The following is a 19,433-nucleotide window of genomic DNA, read 5'->3' as shown; positions in this document are numbered from 1 at the left end:
AGACATTTACTGTAAAGAAAAAGTCATGCATGACAGGGATTTCTTCTCCAAATTACAGTTAATTATTTTACTTTTTAAAAAAGCACATTAAACAAAGAATATTAACATTTTACGTGTTATTATCTAACAACATTACATGAATGTTACCTCATAAAAATGACTGCAGATTTCAAAAATATTAATGTTCCTCTACGTCTAAATACAACTTGCAATGACCATTAGATTTCCTATTATAATCATATTGTCATCAATCGTATTAAGTATCTCTATAGAAACAAATTAAAGGGATCCCTGGGTGGCGCAGCGGTTTAGCGCCTGCCTTTGGCCCAGGGCGTGATCCTGGAGACCCGGGATCGAATCCCACATCAGGCTTCCAGTGCATGGAGCCTGCTTCTCCCTCTGCCTGTGTCTCTGCCTCTCTCTCTCTCTCTCTGTGACTATCATACATAAATAAATTAAAAAAAAATTAAAAAAAAAGAAACAAATTAAATAGACAGTTCCTGCCCTTTATTTACAGTTTCAATGACATTGACAAGTGAAACCCTAACCATTACAAGCCCTTCAGATGTCAAATCAAATAAGCAAACATGTCACTTTCATATTTGTCTACTGTAGAGCTGTGTCCACTTGTTACATTCCCTAAGTAATTATTTCACGAAGTCTTTTCACAGCCATTATGGGAACATTCAGACTTTTTGATTTTTAGAAAAATGAGTCTGAAAGGTATTCAGGTGATCAAGGATGATGGCTTATCCAATTTCAGTTCTAAAATTTTTGTCTGCAAAATTGAACTTAAATACAAAGCCACAGATAGCTCTAACATGGATCCCAAACTGAGGAAATTGAAGAGAAAATCTTAATTCCAAATTCACTTTGATCTAGGCTATTGGGAAGTTGCGAGTGGCGGAAGGTGTGTTTTGACTCAAGCAAATTTACCATCAATCTCTAAAGTTCTGGGAACCATTGCTCACACCAGTCTGAGGGCCCAACCTCCCACCCTAGATGCCCTCCAAAAGAAATCAGCCCAGATGGCAGGTGCCCAGGCCTCACTCCTGGAAGCCCCCATCCACTCAGCACAGGAATGGTACAGAAAAGCTCAAGCATTGCCCTCCCCTCCAGAGTGGGGCCTGCAATTTGCCAGCACACACATGCAGACCCCTATCTTCCCAAGGCCCACCCCATGCTCACATCCATGGCTCCAAGTATGCCAGGAGCTATACCCACTAAGGCAAGCCTTCTCTAATTTTTTTTAAGATTTTTTTAAAAGATTTTATGTATTTATTCATGATAGAGAGAGAGAGAGAGAGAGAGAGAGAGAGGCAGAGACACAGGCAGAGGGAGAAAGAAGCGGTTCCATGCAGGGAGCCCGATGAGGGCCTCGACCCTGGGACTCCAGGATCGCACCCTGGGCCAAAGGCAGGCGCCAAACCGCTGAGCCACCCAGGGATCCCCAAGATTTTATTTTTTTAAGTAATCTCTACACCCAACATGGGGCTTGAGCTCACAACCCTAATATCAAAAGTCACACGCTCTACCAACTGAGCAAGCCAGGCGCTCCCCCGCAAGCCTTCACTATTAAGTCCTCCTGTAAGGCTGCGATTCAGCAGGCACTAAACACCCAGACATTTAGAGACCCCATGCCATCTTGCACTTACTGAAATAACGCTTGTTATCATTCTTACGCCGCATCATTTGAGTGGGTTTCCGCTCCCAAATTAAATTACAAGTTGCTTGAGGGATACAACTGTGCTTTATCTCTTTTGAATCCCCGCTCAATGTCAAGAACAGTACCCAGCACAGAGCAGGAACTCTGGAAATGGTGGTTGGTAGTGATGGTCATGGCTGGAAGTCAGAGGGTGGCTGAATCTCCACATGAGGGTCCATCTTCGGTCACTACTGAGAGAGTCCCAAGGGGCATATGTCACTCCCTGTCACATCACCTCCAGTCCCTGAGTCCACAGCCCTTCCAAGAGGACACTAAGTTTCCAGGTACCACTTGCAAAAAAGCCATATTCAGTCCCTCACCATGCCCTCTCTTTTAGCACGGTTTTTCCCTGCCAGGACCTTGGGGGGAATGCTCTTCTCTCATGGCCGCCGCCCTTATATAGTTCTGCTGTAAGTAAGTGGACGTCTGAGTGGCCACCAGGAGACTTCTCTGAGAGGCTCGTGGTTTCCTTATTGTTTGAAGGGTGAGAATGAACAGAATTGCTACCAAGTACCTCTGAGGGCTGGATAAAAGGAGAAGGAGCATCTGCTGGGACAAGTCCCTCCCTACCTTGCAGCGCTCCTGCCCAGGCCAGGTGCTCTCATAGGGAATCCTCACAGCTATCAGAGCGGCGGCAGCGTCTGAACCCCAAACAGAGTTCAAACGCAGCCGGCCTCGATTCCAGGCAGAACTGGCCTTCTCCCCTTTCCTCACCCAACATACCGGACCCTTGCGTGGAGCGCGGGAGGCAATGGGCCTTGGGGCCATTCTTGTCCTTCTCTGGTGCGGTTTCTTCATCTGCAAAGCGAGTGGCTCGACCTGGCGATCCCCAAGCCCCCTCCAGTTCGAAAACTGACGAGTACGGAAGGGTCCAGAAGACCTCCGGTCCCCCACTTCGCGCCCTCTCAACCTCCGCACCGACGCAGAGCCCTCGTGGGACCGAAGAACGTTAGATTCGAAGACCCTACGCCCCAGGCAGCCCGCAAGCGCGCCCACGATGCCGCGCCCTCTCCTCCGCTCCAGTTTCCCGGGTCAGCGAGCCAAGCAGGGGGACTTGATGGAGCGGTGTTCGGATGGCAGCCGCTGCCCGCCGCCTCGGCGTAAACTCCCTCTCCAGCCTCGCTTCTCCCCACCCGGGCGGCGCGTGGCCCAGGATCCCCGGTGTGGAGGCAGTGGCCCGCCAGCTGCTGGACCGCTACCTGTGCAGCGACCGCAACCCCGCACTCGCGGCTGCAGAACTGTGTACAGAGGCGCCATGGCAACCGGACGTTTCCGCCGATGCCGGAAGTGTCAGGGTAGTGGCGGAAATGAAGTCCGCGGCCCTGAGTCGGGATACGAGTACGGTCAGGTCTGGATCGGGAAGACGGGAGATGGGACCGGCTAATCCAGAAAGACTGAGGCAGCTGCAGGCGCAAAAGCACGGTCGGGAAAGCGAGGGAACGAAGGCTGCGCTCGCACCAGGAAGCGGGGCAGCGGCACTTCCGGCGCAGAGCGGTAGGAGACTACGGCGGCCGCGCAGGGCCCCCCGCGTCCAGCCGGGCGTTCCTGGCGCGCTCCGCGCGGCCTCGTCCTGCCCCGTTTAGTATCGAGCCGGCCGGCCACGCCTGCGCAGTCGCGGCGGCCGGGGAAGATGGTGGAGGACGGCGCGGAGGAGCTGGAGGACCTGGTGCACTTCTCCGTGTCCGAGTTGCCTAGTCGGGGCTACGGCGTCATGGAGGAGATCCGGCGGCAAGGCAAGCTGTGCGACGTGACGCTCAAGGTACGGAGCGCTGGGCAGCGTGGGGCTGAGGGATAAGGAAAGAGGGGCGGGGGGAGAGGGGGGGGAGAGAGGTCTAGCGGGCAGAGCGATGGGGCGAGGAGGTTGGAGGGAGACCAAGTAGGGGAGAGACAGGTGCCAAGTGGGAGCGGGGGATTGGGGCTGAGTGGGGCGACGGGCGGGGACAGCCTCTCCGCCCTTAGAAGGACAGGCTGGGAGGTGCGCGGCTCAGGCCCTCGGGGTGGGAGACGTCGAGGTGCCCGCCTGCCTTTCCTATCACACAGACGGTAGAAAATGGACTTACAGCCCCTCTGGAGAGGAGGGGACGGTGGCCGCCTCTACATTCTGATGGGCACCCGTGAAGCACCTTCTCTTGTCACCGTAGACATTTCTTTGTGCCCCTCCAAGTTAGCTGTGCCGTTGTAAGGCGCAGGCTTCTCCTTAGGTCATTGCTTGCCCTTGCTAGTTAGATTACTACCTTGTCTCTTAAGAGCTTTTAAAATCAGACCTGGATGTCTCTGCAGGTGGGCATCCACTCTGCCCCGCAGTGGAAGGTGCACCATCCTCACTACCTCCGCAAAGGTCTTCTGCGTGGGGAGAGGCATCCCTTAACCACCTGTTCCCTACTGGCATCCTGGGCCCAGGAGCCAGCCTTGCTCCCCTGCTTTGCATCCATTCCTGCCGGAGAGACATACTGTGCTGCTCCTTGGCCCAACTCCTGAGCCCTCAGGGGCCCTCCAGGTGGAAAGGTGCTGCTGTGAACTGTGTGTTGCCTATTGGGCTTTGGCTGGAAGGCTCTCAGCATCTGTGGAGGACCACGTATAATATATGTGCACATGCAGAGATCTTTTTGCCCTGCTTATTTTCTACAGAATTAAGGAACGCCCCCCCCCCCCCCCGCCTTGAGTCAGACCTCTGGATACAGGAGAGTAGAATGGCTAAGAGTGTGAAGATAGAAGGATTTGGATTAAAATCCTGGTTGTAACCTTGGGCAAGTTACTTAATCTCTCTAAGCATCAGTCCTCCAAAGGTAAAAACAGGGGTGATTTCTAACTCCTGGTATTAGTGTGAGAATTCAGTGAGGAAATTTGTGGTATTCTTTGCATGATGCCTGGCTTAGGTTTTTCATCCTCCGAAGGAGGTTGGGTTTTCCAAGAGAGGAGTGAAGTGGCCTGAGAGGAAAAAGGATGGAAAAAAGGATCTTTAGCGGGGGACCAAGGGGTTTGAGATAGATGAACTAAATAAAGGACGCAGAGGAGGTAAATGTAAATGAGAGATTTTCATCTGTGTTGATTACATGGTAGAAGATGTCGAGGCTGCTAGAGGTTTGTAAGAAGAATGATCTGCTTGTGGCAATAAGACTTGGGGTGAGTAGAGACTGGTGAAAAGCAGTAATAGGGGAGAATTTGGAGGTTAAGATTTAGGCTGTAAGGGTGAGCCGGGTAAAGCTCGTGAGACACAGAAGCAAGAGGGTATAATGGAGTGGGACAGGTACAGATATCGCTATATAAATTGAAGCAATGTGTTTTGTCTCTGCATTTAATGCAATACAGAATATAACAACTCTTCATCATAACAGTGCTTTTTTTTCATTCATAGGGACAAGAAAGTTATCAGAGGTAGTTCCATCGATAATGTCAGTCTAAATTGCTGTGTTAGTTTCAAGCATCTGGGACATAAGGACTAGCACGAAGGCACAGGGCAGAGCTGGAGAGGACCTAGAGTGTTTGTTTCATTGGTTTTCTAGCTCTTTCAAGGTACAGCCTGAGGAGTAGCTCTTGGCCGTGTGATGGTGAGGGCCGGGGAGAAGCCCAACAAACCAGGCTTTCCTTCATTTCACTCCCCTGCACTAGAGCTGCTCTGTGATATCTGTTTTGGTCTTTCTCAGGATGGAGTCTTTCCTGAAACTTCTGATGTTTCTGGACTGTCTTCCAAATACATACTGAAAAATCAGTTGGACGCTTTTTGTTGTGGGATGGATTTATTGACTAGTGGGCCTCCTTGCAGGGCAGGGCTTCTCAGTCTTAAGCAGCTATTAAAATTACCTGGTGGCCTGTTCGCACACCAGGTAATGGTGGACCTCACCCCAGAATTTTTTTATTCAGTGCGTCTGGCATGGGCCCGAGAATTTACATTTCTGACAAATTTTCCAGGGGTGCTACTACTCCTGGCCTGGCGTTACATTCTGAGAGCCAAAGCTGTAGGGTGATGGACCTGCCCTTTTCAATGCAATATGTGCAGAGTCCATGGACCTTCATTCAGGCTTCTGCGTGAGTAGAATGAGCTTGGCTGTTATTCTAGGAACCTCCTGATGGGAGGAGCCTGGGGGCTCTTGCTTCCACCTGCAGACTTTCACTTAATCCCCCAAAATGGTGCCACTTCTTTGTCTTCAGTGGTTGGTTCCCTTTATGCCCAAGTCTGGAGTCTCTAATTCATCCTGTCCAGATGATAAACCTCCAGTCTTCTGCTGGAGTGGTGACGGAAAAGTTGCCTACCTAGGGGAGGGGGCCAGTACTGCTTGATTTCAGCCTCCCTTATGCTCACATCTTCAGAGGAAACCTGAATCTCCAGCAGTTGAGATTTAGCAGAGACTCTGCAGTGGCTTGCCATGTGCAGCACTCAGTGTTCAGTTGAGCCAGTTTATTCATCTTCCAAAGTTTGCTGATATTTTTTATCTGCTCTCTCTCTCTTTCAGCTTTTTTTTTCCTTGGGAGCTTTGCTGTTCCTTGATTGTCAGTTTGAGAGATGATATAGCACAGATTCAAGCCAGACTGCCTGGGTTTGAATCCTGACTCTGCCACTTACTAGTTTTGGAAACTTGGGCAAGTTACTTAAACTACCTGGGGACTCAGTTCCTTCATCTGTAAAATGGACATCATCACCTACCTAATAAGAGTGTTAGGGATTCCATTAGTTAATGCGCTTAAAGTAATCATGTTGTAAATGCTCAGCTTACAGCAGAGATTTATGAACAGTGATGTCATTATGAATGATAACGATGGGGTTTCTAGAGAGGAGAAATAAATGAGTATGTTTAACCTGCCATTTTGAATTTGTTTTAGCTTCTAATGAATTCTGGATGATTTTATCTAAACATAATGTTCATTGTCTTAACAGAGTTTGCAGACCACTACTCTGTTTCAGTAGCCTGCATTTTACAGATGAGAACCCAAACCCAGAGGACGGGACTTGTTCAAAGTCACAGATTGAGTTAGGCAGAGCTAGAATTAGAGACTGAACTTCTGGTTTCTGTTTTCCTGGTTAAAATGTTCTTTCGTGCTCTCCTGGTGCCTCTTCTATCACTGACAGTGACGCACCCGATTCTATCTGCTACCATGTGATTTAATCTACCTCAAGTCACTTGTACTCATTCTTACCAACAGGTCATCTTTTCTATCTTCCCGAGCTTTAGGGAGTGTGTGATAGTGTTAGCAGGTATGATGCATTCTCAAAATTCACTTCCAACTCTCCAACCTTACTTAATTTTGTTTTTGGAAATAATTGAAATTTAAATTTCTTGGCACCTATTGGATTATTAAGAAGAGGTAGAACAGAAAGGGTAATGATATTGGATTTTTAAAATCCTATTCTATGTCTGTGTTGACTCGAACCTTTTTTTAAAAACTGAAAATGATGAACCCCCTCCCCAGAAAAATGCAACATATTTAACATACACGTAAAATTTTGCACTCAGGCAATTCCCCTGGGGCCCATCTCTGGCTCATAGGTTATGAATCCAGCTGGGTATTGTTCTTCTAACAGAAAAAGCCCAAAAAAGCCTTGGTCTGGGTAGAGAGGTTTGCATCTGTTGAGACTCTCATCCCCTTTTGCCAACAGCCAGTTTCCTCTCCTTTCCTGTGGGCTACCAGTTGCCCAGTGCTCAGGCCGCATCTGTCAGGTTCCCCTGGGTCCAGTGAGTTGAGCAGACTCCCCAGATTCAGTGAGTGTTCACCATAGTTTGTTATTCATAAGATCTAGATCCAGCGCTTAAACATTGTTCTGTTCTCTCCTTACCTACTCCTTTTTCTTTATTTGTGAGAGCAAAATGGGATCACCAGACTTGCATATTATTCACTGACCCATAAGCTTAGGAGAGGAGCTTCCTTCTCGCTCTGTTTTGCAACCACTAATGAATGGTTTTTCATTGATTTGCTGGCATCAATCTTCTACCATTTTCCTAAGGCCCCTGCTAAGGTTTGAACCCAGATCTGAGAATTTATCCTCCAGAAGGAAACGTCTTTTCCATGGGTAAAAGGCACAGTATTCGAATATTTCCTTTTGACCCACTAAATCCAGGTACACAGTTCTCATTGAAGCTGGCTTCAAGAGCCACACATTTGAGTCTGAAATATTGCCTCATTTGCTCCCACACTGATTTGGTGACGAAAGAGTGTGTGGAAAGGATATCAGGAAGTGAAGTAAGGACTTGTTGATGCATGCCTTTTTTATGTTATATGTGGCATAGTGAGTTACACAGGTTAATTATAGAGCTAGGAGAATCCTATGAAAAGGAGCCATAGAGGTTGTCTATCAGAGCGATTCATTTTAAATATTAAAAAAACCCTGAGGCTTAGGGATATTAAGGGATTGCCCAAGGCACAAAGCTATATTTTCTGGGATCCAGCATTGCTTTTTATTGGTGGTGGAAGGAATGCTTTTGCATCCTCTTTCAGATTACTCACCTGCTCTGCTGCTGTTATGAAGCAGAATAGGGAATGCCATATGCAGTCTCATTTTCTTTTTCTTTTTAAAGATTTTATTTATTTATATGATAGCAGCACGCAAGCCCAAGCAGGGGGAGCAGTAGAGAGGGGGGAGAAACAGAGTTCCTGCTGAGCAGGGAGCTAAGCGTGGGGCTCAATCCCAGGATCCTGGGATCATGACCTGAGCTGAAGGCAGATGCTTAGTGGACTGAGCCACCCAGGTGCCCCCGCAGTGTCATTTTCGAGTATGGAGGACAGCGATGTATATGTCCGGTTGCAACACCATTGCTCTATTTCAGGAGAGAAAAAAGATATGGGTTTAAAATAAAAAAAAAAAAAGATGCCAGTTTTATTTGCTAGCCTTTTGAATTCTGGACTCTTGATTTTGAAATGGCACTGCATTGAAAAACTTGTGCTTCTGAATATTGTTCATTCTCAGAGTTTTCTACTGACTTTTCTGAGGCATTTGTGTTTGTTTCCAGGCTTGCCTCTTTTGAGTGAACAATTAGACCCAAGAGGAAGAATGTGCTTCTTGAGAGCACGTGAGCACTTGCACTTGGGATATGAATTCATGTTCATCAAACAGTTAGTTTTGCTCTTTCTTCTTCAAGTTATGTTGTGGGTAATGCTGTTACATTTGAACACCAGTCAGAGGATGAAAGAGCTTGTGGCTGCCCGATGTGTGGGTAGGGAAAGGGAGTTGGGAGCATCCTGAAAAATCAGTTACCACCCAAGCAGCATTCATGGGGTTCGCCGTGATGCTTCTGCATGAGTTTAAGAAGCCTGTGTTCAGGGATGATTCCTATAGCAGGCAGTTCGATGGAAAATGGGATCACATTTGTCTAAAGGTGTGTTCCTCGCCTCTTCTAAATTATCAGTCTGGTACCTCCCGTCCTACTTTTGATTTGCTGAGTGTGGGCATTCCTATTGTCTCTTTGGTAGAGAGCCAGCCAGTTTCCCCACAGTTTAGGAAGGCCTCTTCCACATGAACAGCTGACCAAATCACCACTCATTTCCAGCTTGGGAGAAGAGAAGGAACCAAGATGTGTGAACCAGGAGTTGGCAAGCATTTTCTGTAAAGAGCCAGATAGTAAATATTTTAGGGTTTGTGGGTCATACAGTTTCAGTTGCAACTGCTCAACTCTGATGTTGTGGCACCAAAGCAGCCGTACATAACTCATACATGAATGAGTATGGCTTTGTCCCATTAAAACTTGATCTACAAAAATAAGTTTAGGCCAAACCCGTTGGCTGTGGCTGGCAGACCCCTGTTGTATAGTGATATGGCCTTTGTAAAGTTCAAGGCTTTTGTTGTAGGTTACACTTCTTTTACAGCCCCAGCATATACTTCTGTTGTTCCAATACAGTATCTAGCAGGTGGAAGCATCTCTTGTTAAAGAGTACAGATGGACCAGAAGTGAAGAACTTTCTTTTTCCAGCTCACTGCAGGTGATCATAGGACTATCCTGGTTGATGACTGAATAACTGACAAAGGAGAAGTTACTGTTAAATTTTGCATCTCATCTTTAAAGTCTTTTAGCTCTGCTGGAGCTTGAAGGAGACTATTTCCAAAACGTTAACTAAAGACACCATGCTCCCTTTCTGTCTCAGTTGAAGCTGAGGATGCTTAGCTGCTTGCAGAATGGCAGGCCAGAGGAGACCGTGTTGGCTCCTGTGTTCCAGTGGACCTGACTGGCTGTGTTCAGGGCCGTGAAGGTAAGGGCCAGAATTGGGGCTTATGGCAGGCACGGTAGATAGTTCACAAATGGCCCAATATCTCTGGGCAGAGTGTGCAGCAATTCTGATCAGAACACAAAAATGTTTTTCAAAAAATGAGCTCAAGGGTAGATATTTATATATATTCATAGGAGAATTACTCACAACAGCCAAAAGATGGAAGCAACCCAAGGTGTACCAATTTTGACTGGATGAACAAAATAGTACCCCATTTTGTTGAAATACATATAATAGAATATTATGCAGTCTTAAAAATGAAAGAAATTTGGGGTGCCTGGCTGGCTCAGTCAGTAGAGCATGTGACACTTGATCTCAGGGTCATGAGTTCAAGCCCCACATTGGGTGAGGAGCCTACTTAATTGAAAAAAAAAAAAAGAAAAAGGAAATTCTGACACCTGCTACAACATGGATAAACCTTAAAGACTTTATATATTGAGTGAAATAAGCCAGTCACAAAGGAACAGATGGTATGTGATTCCACTGAAATGAAGTAACCAGAGTACACAAAGAAAGTAGAATGGTGGTTACTCAGGGACTGGGAGGAGGAGGGAATGGGCAGTTAGTGTTTAGTGGGGATGGAGTTTTAGTTTGGGAAGATAAAAAAGTTCTGGAGATAGATAGTGGGGATAATGGTACAGCAATGTGTGGGATCCCTGGGTGGCGCAGCGGTTTGGCGCCTGCCTTTGGCCCAGGGCGCGATTCTGGAGACCCGGGATCGAATCCCACATCGGGCTCCCGGTGCATGGAGCCTGCTTCTCCCTCTGCCTGTGTCTCTGCCTCTCTCTCTCTCTGTAACTATCATAAATAAATAAAAATTAAAAAAAAATTTTTAAAAAAATGGTACAGCAATGTGAATATACTTAATGCCACTGAACTATACACTTAAAAATGGTTAAAATGGTAAATTTTATGTTACATATGTTACCACAATTTTTTTAAAAAGCTAATAAGCTCAAGATGGGCAAGCGAGATTGCTCATAGTGCTTTGATTGCAAAGACCCTAAAAACAGAAGCTGGCTCTGTGTCCAAACCCACTGATGAGAAACATGGGATACCAAGGAGTAATCTTCCCCTGTTCTTTCGCTTTTGTAGTGTGCTGCTTCAGCTGTTGAGAGCCAAATTTTGTCAGCTCAGCCCTGTAGCCGCACTTCTAATGATCACTTAAAAGGAATTGATTTCTAAGAGTCACATAATATTTAAACGATGGACACATGTCATGAGCTTATTTTTCCTGTGCTGATTTGTAAAATCTAAACGTCCTGTAACCTTGACAGAGCTGTCCTGAGGACCAGCAAAACACACTAATGCTAAAATGTCTTTCAAGTAAAAGTTTGTTGGTGTATTCTGTGAATTATAAATGGCTTTCAAAAATCTATTTGTTTTGCTTATTTTGCTCCTAAATACTAGAGCTGCATTTCATGTTGATCCTTACGCTAAATAGTGTCTCAAATGAAAGCTCTTTCCCTCCTAAACCATCACTGCTTTTGTTCATAGATGGCACACCATCCATGTATTCAGGATGGAAACTCTGGAATTGGCTTCAGTTCATCCTGTATTTTGTGACATTTATCACAATGACAATGATGTAATTATTTACACTATCATAACTCCATGAGAGCAGGAACTATGACTGATTTATTCACTGACATGTCTATATAACAGGCACTTACTTAGTAAGCCGCTGTTGTAATTTGGATCCTCTTAATCTTTTTCCTAACCCAGGATTTCTTGAATAGTATATTGAGAGAATTCTTATAGACACTTGAGGGGATGGTCCTTGTACAGCTATTGGACTGTTTTTCCCCAGGCTCAGGTCCAACCCTGTAGTTCTCTGGTTCTGAGTGGCTTCCCATTTCATGCTTATTCAACAATATCCTCAGCAGATAGGTCAGCACCTTCCTCATGCCAAGCACTATTCCATGTGCTGGACACACGGCCGTGAGCAGGGTAAGGCACCCCCTCTGAGTAGAGGGGTAGGGGGTACAGAGGCAGACAATAAACAAATATGTATAAAATGTCCAGTGATGATAAGTGCTAGGAAGGAAAATAAAGCAGGACAAGAAGACTGATAGAGTGTTGTTTTTGTTAGACCAGAACCAGCCTCTGTACATAGAGATCTGAATGAAATGAGAGAATGACCCATGAGCGTATCTGAGGGAAAGTATTGTAGGTAGAGGGAATAGTAAGCACAGAACCTTGAGGCAGGAGCATGCTTGGTATTTTGGGAAGCACCACAGAGCTGGTGTGATAAGAACAGAGTGACCTAGGAGAAAAATGGAAGGACATGAGGTTGGAGGGATCCACTCCCAGGCCCAGCACAGTTTGAGTGGCCCAGTGAATACTTGTTGAATGAGTGAATGAATGAATGAATGAAGGTAGACAGTTATTACTCGTGTATTTGTTTATGAGTGGACAATCAGGGCACAGTGTTCAGGACACACATGAGAAAGGTAGGGTGCGTTTTCCGGAGTTCGTGAAGAGAGCACAGGATTTCACCTGGACTTTTCACAGGAGACATGATGCTAATGCCCAGAGCAAGAGAGGCCAGTTCTGGCTTGTCCTTGAAACGACTTTTATTTTTCTGCACTACAGAGAGTAGAGACTTGCCGGGGAAGCAGGAAGTAGACCAGGGCTGTTCAGCTCTTGGTGGTTTAAGAGGTGCTCCTACTCGTGTTGGAAAAAAGCTTGGAAAAAAGCTTGTCTTTTTTCCCCTTTTGTAGGCTCTCCCTTTAAGTCAGCAAGACATCTGGGGAGAGCCACCTGAATGGTGGGAGTGCAGGAGCAGCAGCAGGTGGTGGCTGGTTTTCAGGAAGGATTAAAGGAAAGGCCTATGATTTAACTGCATCTCTGATTATTCTAAGCTGCTCACAGAAATCCGTCACTGCATCTGTGAGACGTGAGACAGCTTAAGCCTGTCCTGGTGGTGCTGACTACCAGTCCTGGTGGACTTTTCTAGGACCACCAGCAGTGTTCTTGATAATCAGGATCCTGCAGACGAGGCACCTCTCTGTTCTCCCCTAGTTGCCTCCAGGATCCTCCTGCTGGCTGTCTTCATGACCTGTGTTCTCTTTTGAGCCTTTGCTGTAGCATTCCTTTGGCTTGGAGTATTGCTCACATCTGCCAGCAATCTTACCCGTGCTCCAAGGCTCCTTTCATATATATTTGTTTTCTCAGAGGGAAAGAAGTGGCCAGACACTCCTTCCTCTGTTCTCCTAAGGCACTTTGCACTGTGTCTGTTCAGCATTGTCTTGTCACAAGCTGCACGCCTGTATGTTTCTACGAAGCGGACCCGAGCCATCTTTTGCTGCCCTGTTAACGAACGGTGTGGGGTGTGTGAAATCCATCTCTCTGAGTCTTCTCATATCCCTCCTGGTTTAGTCAATCTTTCCCTCTTCCTTTGTACCTTACCCCTCATTACTGAGAATTACTTAGAATATTTTAGAATATCCTTAAAAAAAAAAGGATATTGTCCTTGCTTCCATGTAGCCTGAGAGCCTGTTTGGAATACAGACTCTCTGGACCCACGTTAGACCCACTGAACCAGAATCTGTTGATTTTTACACTTTGTGCACATGAAGATTCCAGAAACATTGCCTTCACACTTTGCACCTACTCCCCTTACCATACTGAACACAGTATAGATAGCTTGCGTGTTCATTCTTCCCATCCAGATGTTAATCTCCTGTGACTTGTGAAGCATCCATTCATTATCCAGCACAGTTCTTGGCGTATTTCAGGTGTTCAAAAGTGCTTGCTGTATTGTCCAAAAGGGCCCCTGATATTGTGTGTGAGACGCTCTTTCAGTCAGCATAATAATGAGGTGTATAACTGTGCGTGGAGCATTGCTAGGTCATGAGGCACCCTGTTGTGCAGTGGGGATCAGCCCCTATCTTTGGCCTTTAAAGATCGGTGGAGGAGATGGATACCCATAATTAATTATGAGAGAAAGCAGGGTGTGATAAATTCTGTAACAGCACAGCTATGACCAGAGGTCTAAGGGAACACTAGAGGAATGGCAGTTATTTCCAGTTCACAGGATTTGTGATGGTTTCATGGAGAGGCTAGTGTCTGATTGGTGCCTTGAAGGATGAATAGGACTTTGACAGGCAGACACTGTGGGAGGAGGCATTCCAGGCTGAGGAGAGCCTGTTCAAGGGCCCAAGCATGAAAGTGCACAGACAGGATGTTTCTGGAACAAGTAAGAGATTGAGGTGGGAGGTATGACTGGAGAGGTGGGTAAATGTACCCTGAACTCTCTGAGTTCTCATGGTGTGGAGTCTGGACTGGTAAGGAACATCTGAAAGTCACATGTTGTTGGTACAGTTAGATGTTCAGTGGTTTCGGTGGAATCTGCCCTCCTGTCGTCTTCCTTTCTTCTCACATTCTACCTTGCTGGACATGGATGAGAGGTAGGGGGAGGCCTTAGTGTGGGCTGGGACAGGCCTTGAATGTTCTCGCTGGCTCTTCACTGGCTCTTTATGAGACCATGACCCACATCTTTTTTTAGTCCTGGCTGGTCAGCCACTTCCTCCCTCTCCCCCTTCCGGAGTCACTTACGCAGCAGGGCCCCCTAAAGCAGAGAGATCTAAAGCTCCATCAATAGAAGGTTTCACACAGCGTGCTTTAAAATGCCATCAAAACTCCAGACTGAACCCAGTATGTTTTATTATACTTGCTGTCTGCTTCTCAACCCCATGGGTTTGTGAGACTAATCATTTCTGCTTTTGGAGGGATGGACTAGCTTTCCTCAGCCCATGTTGTGGGCCGGGGGCAGGCCATCCAAAATTCAAGATGAAAGAACACTCCACTTTCCTTACACGCCATCTTGATGGAAATGCACCTGAACAAGGCAACCACAATGTGGCTTATTTCTTCTACTGTTGGGAATGCACAGTTAGCCTGGACACCAAGTCCTTCTCAAGACATCCCTAAGCCTTACCATCTTTTTCTTGAGTCTCTTACTTCAGCTAACTGAATTTCCAGAGAAGGTTAGATAGTAGCTCTCTTGATGCTTTCAGTGTCTTCCCCCTACCAGCTCTAGCAGTACTGAGCCAGAAGATCAAGCTTAAAAAAAAGAGATGGAACTCATCAGAAGTTGTTAATTTGTTTGTATCTCAGATGAAAGACTGAGAGCTATCTCTTAGATGAAATGGGCTCTAGGTTTCATTAAATAGACTTGGCAATGACGTACTGTGTTAAGTGCTAGGACATATCCTTTCCTTTCTGTAGGAAAAACATACATTCTGGTTGGGGAGGCATTCATTAGGGACAGTATAATATATGCTACAAAGTATGCTGGAGTCTTGTACCAGGTGCTACAGGATGGCAAGCAGACTGCCTGGAAGTCTGGGAAGCCCCTCAGAAGAGGAGCATTTGAGCTGGGTTTACATGGATAAGCAGTAAATCACCAGGCAGAAAAATAAGATATAAGGATCCAAGGAGAGGAAATAGGGTGATTTGGGGGAATTGACCAACAACCAAAAAGAAAGGCATGGTAGGGGATAAAGCTGATTGGGGTAGATAGAAGCCAGTTTAGGTTTTGGATCTGACTTGTAGGCAGTGGGGAAGCCCATCAAGGTGGGGACTGATGTGAGAGACTCAATTATATTTTGGGTTGATTCATTCAACAAATACTGTTTATTGCTCGACTACTGGGGATCCCTGGGTGGCTCAGCGGTTTAGCGCCTGCCTTCAGCCCAGGGCGTGATCCTGGAGTCCTGGGATCAAGACCCACATTAGGCTCCCTGCATGAAGCCTACTTCTCCCTCTGCCTGTGTTTCTGCCTCTCTCTGTGTGTGTCTCTCATGAATGAATAAATAAAATCTTAAAAAAAAAGAAAGTTATTGCTCGACTATTCCAGGAAACATACAAAGGTGGCTCCCTCTGCAGAACTCCTGTTTTAGTAAGATAGGTAAATTAGTTATGTCAGGCTGCCACCCTTTGCACTTTTCAAGGTTACCTGTGACCTCCACACCCAGAATGACCTCTGTAATATAGAACTATTCCATAACCGTGAAGATTTCTCTTATGCTGTCCCTTTATGGTCACACCCATCCCCCTCCCACCCTCCGTCCTTCCTCTCTGGCAGCCACTGATTTTTTCTCCATCTCTCATTTCAAGAATGCTATATAAATGGAATTGTAAAGTATGTGACCTTTTGAGATTAACTTTCTCTACTCAGCATAATGCCTTTGAGAGCCATCCAAGTTATTAAATGTTACTGATAATTTTTCCTTAATATTCCCGACTAGTATGCTGTGGTATGGATGTACCACATTTTGTTTAACCATTAAATCATTGAAAGACATTAAGGTTCTTGCCAGTCTGGGGCTACAAATAAGACTGCTATGAACATTCATTTACTGAATTTTGCATGAAGGTAGGTTTTCCTTTTTTGGGATAAATGCCCAAGAGTACAATTGCTAGGTCATCCAGTAAATTGATTTTCAGTTTTAGCAGACAGTGCCAAACTGGTTTCTAGAGTGGCAGTCCCATTTTATGTTCCTACCAACATGTATAAATACAATGGTTAATTTTAGGGATCAAATTGACTAAGCAGTGGTGCCCAGTTGTTTGGTCAAACACCAATCTAGAAGGTGATTGTGAAGGTATTTTTCAGATGTGGTTAACATTTAAATTAGTTTGGGCAGAGTAGATTACCTTTCATAATGTGGGTGGGCCTCCTATAATTATTGAAGGCCTCATCTGCAAAAATGGAGGTTTCTTGAAGAAGAAACAATTCTTCGAGATTGTAACACAGACACCCTGTCTGATTTTTCCACCTGGGGAGACTTGCTTGCAGATTTCAGACTGTAGAATGCAACATCAAATCTTACCTATATCTCCATCCTGTAAGTCCACTCTAGATATTGAACTTGCCAGCCCCCATGATTGTGTGAGCCTGTTCCTTAAAATCAGTCTCCCTTCTTCTCCCTCCTTTCCTCCTTTCTCTCACTCCCTCCCCATATATGCACACACATGCACACACAACACTTCTGTTTATCTGGAGAACCCTGATATAATGAGTGACTCAGTTCTGCATCCTCACCAGCAATTGCTATTACCATTGTTTTTTATTGTAGCCATTTTGTTGAATGTATAGTGATATCTAAGTGTGATTTTAATTTGCATTTTCCTAGTGGGTAGTGTTGTTGAACATCCTGTGTGTTTATTTACCATCTGTATATCCTTTATTTTTTTTAAAGAGATTTTATTTATTTATTCATGAGAGAGAGAGAGAGAGAGACATAGGCAGAGGGAGAAGCAGGCTACCTGCAAGGAGCCTGATGTGGGACTCGATCCCAGACCCCAGGATCATGCCCTGAGCCAAAGGCAGACGCTCAACCACTGCACCACCCAGGCATCCCTGTATATCCTTTGGAAGTCCTTTGTCAAATGGACTCATATTTAGCAAATAAGAATATAGTACTGATTAGTATCAAGTCCTGTTACTAAATAATATTATTTGCAAGAAATAGTACAAATATACAAGTGTAATTTGCAAATAATACTTTCATTTTTATTTCATCATACACCTCTCAGAGTGTGTAATGGAGGATTTCTACGCCAGCATGGTTTTCCATTGTGATGGATCTGGGAATCTGACACTTATTCAGTTCTGGAGAAGCCTGTTCCTACCATACAGAAAACATACTCTGCTGATCCCCTGTCCTTGGATTCCTGCAGAGAAGGGATAAGATCTAAGATCTGAGCTCTAGAGATCCTGCTGAGTGTCTCGTTAGTTTAAAAGAGCTTTTCATTTCTTTTGTATCATTTAATCTTGAAAAAAATATTTTCTTTTTATTCTTTTGAAAAAAAGATTTTCTTAAGGTCAATATAATTCTCCCCATTTCACAGCAAATATGATTGAAAGCCCAGGGAAATCGCACCTGTATTTAATTTGAAAATAAAATTTAATTATTTATATTGCAAGTTTGCAAATATTTCTCCCAGTCTGTGGATTGTCTTTTAATTCCCTTAACAGGGTTTTTTACCAAGCAAAAGTCTTAAATTGTGATTTAGTTGAATTGATCAAATCTTTTCCTTATAAACTGTAGTTTTGATCTCATATCTGAGAACTCTTTACCAAGCCCTGGGTCTTGAAGATTTTCTCCTGTGTTTTCTTGTAAAAGTTCTATTTTTTTTTTTAAGATTTATTTATTCATGAGAGAGAGTGCATGCATGTGTGTGGGAGGGGGGAGAGATGAAAGGAGAAAATCCCCCAGCAGACTCCACACTGAGTGTGGAATCCAAGGTGGGGCTGGATTCCACAGCCCTGAGATCATGACCTGAGCTGAAACAGAGTTGGACGATCAACCTACCGAGTCACCCAGGCACCCCTCAAAGTTCTATATTTTTAATATTTGCACTTAAAAATCTATGATCCCTGTTGAGTTAATTTTTATATAAACTGAAGTGTAAGTTGAACTTCTTTTGCCTGTGGATATGCAGTTTCTCCAGCCCCATTTGCTCAAAAGACTTCCCCTTTCCTCCATTTGAGGTACAGATGCTTTTATATCTTTGTCAAGAATCAGTTGGCCATGTGTAGGGTTACTTTTGGATCCTTGGTTCTATTCTTTTGGTCAAGGTCCCTATCCCTACACCAGTACCATGCAGTTTTGCTTATTCTGGCCATGTAGTAAATCTTGAAATGAGGAGAGTGATTCCTCCCACTTTATTCTTCCATTACACTGTTTTTTTTTTGTTTTTTTTTTTAAGATATTATTTATTTATTCATGAAAGACACACAGAGAAGCAGGCTCCATGCAGGGAGCCTGACGTGGGACTCGATCCCGGGTCCCTAGGATCACACCCCGGGCTAAAGGTGGCGCTAAACCGCTGGGCCACCAGTGTTGCCCCGCATTACACTATTTTTATTTTTATTTTTATTTTTTTTACTATTTTTATTATTACGATTTTTACTTTTTAAACCATTTTTTAAAAGATTTTATTTATTTATTTATTTATTTATTTATTTATTTATTTATTTATTTATTTATTATTTATGAGAGCGCACAAGCAGGGGGAACAGCAGAGGGAGAGGGAAAGCAGACTCCCTGCTGACCAGGGAGCCCAAAGCAGGGCTGGATCCCAGGACCCCAGGATCATGACCCAAACTGAAGGCAGATGCTTACCTGACTGAGCCACCCAGGCACCCCCCCTTTTAAACCATTTTAAGTGTATAATTCAGTTGTCATTATGATGCCATGGGGACCCAGAGGATGGATGGAAATCAAATGCAAGCTAGCAAGAGGTGAAAGCAGAGTTTATTGAAGATATAGAGAGAATACAGGTACAGATAGAGTATCTGGGAAACCGATATTTGTTTGGAGTCTAGGGGTTTTTATTGAAGAAGGTGGTTTCATGTATGTGTCCCCTCAGGCATCTAGAAACTGGTTGGAACAAGGATGAGGGTCCAGGTGTTGTTCCTTGGAGCCATAGCTGCCTGGGTCATTGGAGTATCTAGACCCATATCGTCTGAAATGTGTATATGATAGCTTCTGGTCATTCTCACCTGATCCCTTCCTTAAAT

General features: G+C 45.0%; 2 protein-coding genes across 17 annotated transcripts in view; one reads left to right on the top strand and one right to left on the bottom strand.

Annotated features, from left to right (window-relative positions):
- KIF9 (kinesin family member 9) overlaps window positions 1-2,568 on the bottom strand; it is a 53,933-nt gene extending 51,365 nt beyond the window's left edge. For 10 of the 12 annotated variants that reach the window (XM_049098042.1, XM_025458320.3, XM_049098048.1 and 7 more), the window contains exon 1: window positions 1,656-1,790. In XM_049098042.1, the coding sequence (XP_048953999.1) occupies window positions 1,656-1,692 (37 nt within the window). In that variant the 5' untranslated portion in view covers window positions 1,693-1,790. Of the gene's footprint in view, window positions 1-1,655; window positions 1,791-2,428 lie in introns of those variants that run through there. The other 2 variants (XM_049098044.1, XM_049098043.1) reach the window with 2 other exon arrangements.
- Window positions 2,569-3,182: 614 nt separating this feature from the next.
- KLHL18 (kelch like family member 18) overlaps window positions 3,183-19,433 on the top strand; it is a 55,648-nt gene continuing 39,397 nt past the window's right edge. For 3 of the 5 annotated variants that reach the window (XM_049098049.1, XM_025458331.3, XM_025458330.3), the window contains exon 1: window positions 3,183-3,464. In XM_049098049.1, coding sequence (XP_048954006.1) covers window positions 3,336-3,464 — 129 coding nt within the window. In that variant the 5' untranslated portion in view covers window positions 3,183-3,335. Of the gene's footprint in view, window positions 3,465-9,775; window positions 9,881-19,433 lie in introns of all 5 variants that reach the window. The other 2 variants (XM_025458332.3, XM_025458334.3) reach the window with 2 other exon arrangements.

This window comes from Canis lupus, chromosome 20, assembly GCF_003254725.2.
Source record: "Canis lupus dingo isolate Sandy chromosome 20, ASM325472v2, whole genome shotgun sequence".
Taxonomy (NCBI): Eukaryota; Metazoa; Chordata; class Mammalia; order Carnivora; family Canidae; genus Canis; species Canis lupus.
Note: the sequence above shows the minus strand (reverse complement) of the source record. Positions and strands in the feature narration are given on the sequence as shown.